This window comes from Pipistrellus kuhlii, unplaced genomic scaffold, assembly GCF_014108245.1.
Source record: "Pipistrellus kuhlii isolate mPipKuh1 unplaced genomic scaffold, mPipKuh1.p scaffold_m20_p_3, whole genome shotgun sequence".
Classification (NCBI taxonomy): domain Eukaryota; kingdom Metazoa; phylum Chordata; class Mammalia; order Chiroptera; family Vespertilionidae; genus Pipistrellus; species Pipistrellus kuhlii.
In genome coordinates, this window is record NW_023425529.1 from 127814644 (window position 1) to 127817875 (window position 3232).

At 43.5% G+C, this 3232-nt stretch overlaps 1 protein-coding gene across 1 annotated transcript; it reads left to right on the forward strand.

Annotated features, from left to right (window-relative positions):
- Window positions 1–1107: 1107 nt before the first annotated feature.
- Window positions 1108–1860, forward strand: LOC118729437 (coiled-coil domain-containing protein 70). The gene has a single exon (XM_036456963.1). It carries the CDS (start codon window positions 1108–1110, stop codon window positions 1858–1860), a length of 753 nt encoding a protein of 250 aa, XP_036312856.1.
- Window positions 1861–3232: the final 1372 nt, after the last annotated feature.

A 3232-nucleotide genomic window follows, 5' to 3' on the forward strand; every position in this document is an offset into this window, starting at 1 on the left:
GAGTCTCTAGTGGTCACAAAGCAGCCAGAATGTAAAACATGAAGGAAATCATATTTCAAAATCTCCATTTACTTTCTGGTCCACATTTCCAGTGCCTGACATCTATTCCCCATCATAATAACTCCTCACATAACAAATAGCAATGTATTGTTTAGGAGGGGTTTTCTTGGCAATAATGGCCTGTGAAGGGAATAATTTAACTTCTGAAAGGACTTTCAAAGGAAATACCTTCTGAGGGACTAAAGGAAGCATGAAAGCCTTAGGAGCAGGTTACACTTAGCAATAGTTAGAGAAAATGGATGCAGACAAACAAAAAGGCCGGGTTCCAACAACAACCAAAAATTAAATTAAATTATTTTTTTTCTTCCCTAAAACACATATTTTTTAAAAAGTCAAGCACCCTGTGTGGCCCTCCTTGGTGTCAGCGCTATGTGACATCACTATAGATGTCATAGAACGTTGCCTTGGTTATTTTCTGGCACAAAAAAGGAATCAAGCATGCAGGGAGTTCAGAGGCCACAGAAATGTAAGTAAGGATGGCTGGCACCAATAAATGTCTCAGTAAACATGGGGAGAAGCAACGACAGTGTATATAAGCTCTTTAGAAAGCGTTTTCTGGTTCTTACCAAGACAGACGGGTGTTCTTAAGTGCCTGGTATTTTTCCACATCAATACAGGTAAGTTAATTATAAGCAATGAGTATCTGAGTGGACTCTTAATAGTTTGGTAATAGTTTAGGACATCGTTTAGTTTGGCACCCAATGCAACTGAGTGTATTAACCATGAACAATATTCAATCTGTAATCTAGAATTATTAATGTATCATTTATGTGTTGAAATCTAGTTAAACTTAAGTTTGTTATATCAACCTGAGAGTTCATGTATTGACTTGTCTTGCTGTTATCCCCGTTTTCTTCTGCAGTGGACCTCACTAACCTTGCTTAGTAGTAGTCCTTGTGCAAATCGAAACAGCAGCCAATCGTATAGGAGCCCATTCTCAACAAATTCAGGACCTTTTCCCGTTGCAGCTATCATTCGTTCACCTTTGCCTGTCCCCAGGACCCTCGGACTTTGTCCAGTTTGCTCAGACACAATCCCCGAGAGGCCATGGCAGGCTCGGAATCCAAGCAGATGAAGAGAGGGAAGCTCTTGCGCATGTTCTCTAGGTTCTTCTCTTGCCTCCGAGGTCAACCACAGGAGCCCCAACGGGAGTTGGAGAGGGTGAAGAAGGACCTCCGGAGGGACAACCAGGCCTCCCGGAACGAGAACAACGCGCTCCGCAGGGAGAACTTGTGCCTGTGGGTGGAGAACATAGCCCTCCGGAGGGAGAACAAGGGCTTCCTCGTGGAGAACCAGTCCACCCGCGAGAGGAACCAGAGGCTGCGGCAGGTGAACCAGGACCTCTGGATGGTGAACACCGTGGTGAGCAAGACCCCGTGGGAGAAGATCAACATCCTGAACACGGAAACCAAGTCCTACCGGCAGCAGAACAAAGCCCTGAAAGCCCAGACCAAGGCGCTCTGGAACCGGGAGGTGGCCTACCGCAAGGAGGCCAAGGCCCTGCAGGAGGAGATCAGGTCCCTGCAGGAGAACATCAAGGGCCTGCAGCACCAGGAGCGAGCCATTCGTCTGGAGGAGCTGGCCCTGAGGAAGGAGGGGAACGCGCTGGAGATGGAGGAGCAGGCCCTGTGGAAGGTGGAGCTGGCCCTGCGCGAGGAGAACCAGGCCCTCCGGGAAGAAAGCAATGCCCTGAAGGAGGTGGAGAGGGCCCTTCTGGAGGAGACCAGGGTGCTGGAACTGTGGAACAAGATTCTTCTGGGCCAGGAGATCAGCCGGGCTAGCTGGGGAGGTGCCCAGTAAAGGACAGAGAGCAGGAGTCGGGTTAGATCCAGCGAGCCATGGAAACCATGGGTGTTCCGGAAAACAAATTCAAACTTTGGAAGGCGGTAGACTCTTATTGGGGCTGAGTCGAAATCCTGGAAATGGACATGACATTGCTCTGTATTTGATCTTAGAAACAAAATAAAGTTCTTAAAATTAAAAAAAAAAAAAGAGAGAGAGAGATATCTAGGTTTACTTTAATTTTACACTTCTATTAGTGGTTATTTTTACTCTAGAAAGCAAATATGTACTGCAGGAAATGTAATGCTGGAATGAACTAACTGGTTATGGTGGTAACATTCAGAGATAGAGGGTGAATATTGTAAAGAATTAACAGCAAAGAGGAAATATTTTCCTTAAAACTTGTCCTTTAAATTCAGAACTATGTTGTAAATATAAAGTTTTACATAAGTATTGTGGGGGAAAAAATGTGTAAGAATATCACTTCTGCCTCGCAATGCTTATTCCAATTATCTCAACCAGGAGGCTGATAAAATAATAGGAATTTAAAAGTTTGTGACAGTACAAAACATTTTAATGCGAGTTCACAGGCTTCCTCACTTTCTCTTTATTTTTCCTTCAGTGATCACCTTCCTTTACCTTCCTGGGAGGGTGGATGTCCTATCTCATGTAGTAAAGAGAGAAAAGGGAGTAAGAGAACAAAGGTCTCTAAAGTAGGAGTGTTGGAGCTTGAAATGGGATTCTGTGTCTCAGTGTATGTTCAATGAAAATTGTAGAAGAAATGGAGTTTTCAGAAGTGTTAATATTGATAATTGATCTAGTTCAGTGATTTTCAATCTTTTTTCATCTCATGGCACACACAAACTACTAAAATTCAGGGGCATTGAATTCCAAGGAATATGTTTTTTTGCCAATTGCCACAGTCTTCATGGCAGGGTTCAGGATTTGAAGGGAGGGGCTGACACACAAATGGAAATGCTATACAAGAGTATGAATTTAGAAGGCATTGGGGCCCAGGGGGAGCCTCTTTCTTGAAGAGACAAACCAACTTCTGGCCTGGCCCACTATTTATTTAATTGAAAACACATTTTTCGTTTAGCAATGCTTACTGGCATATCAAAGGTAAAGTTTGGTAAACAGTGAAAGGGTTACGTTAGGGAATTGCCTTGAGCCAATCAGCAGGGCATTTTGCTGATTTTTCAGCCCTGCTGAATATCGAAGTCCATTGGCCTCCCAATGATTCTTTTTGCATTAATATGCTAACTGCTGTTGGCTTTATCCTCTAGCAGTCATTCTGACAAAAAGTAGATATAATTTTGATTCATTCACACAAGACAGCTACTAGTATTGTTGTGTTGGCTGTTGTCATTTATTTGACAAGCTAAGAAAA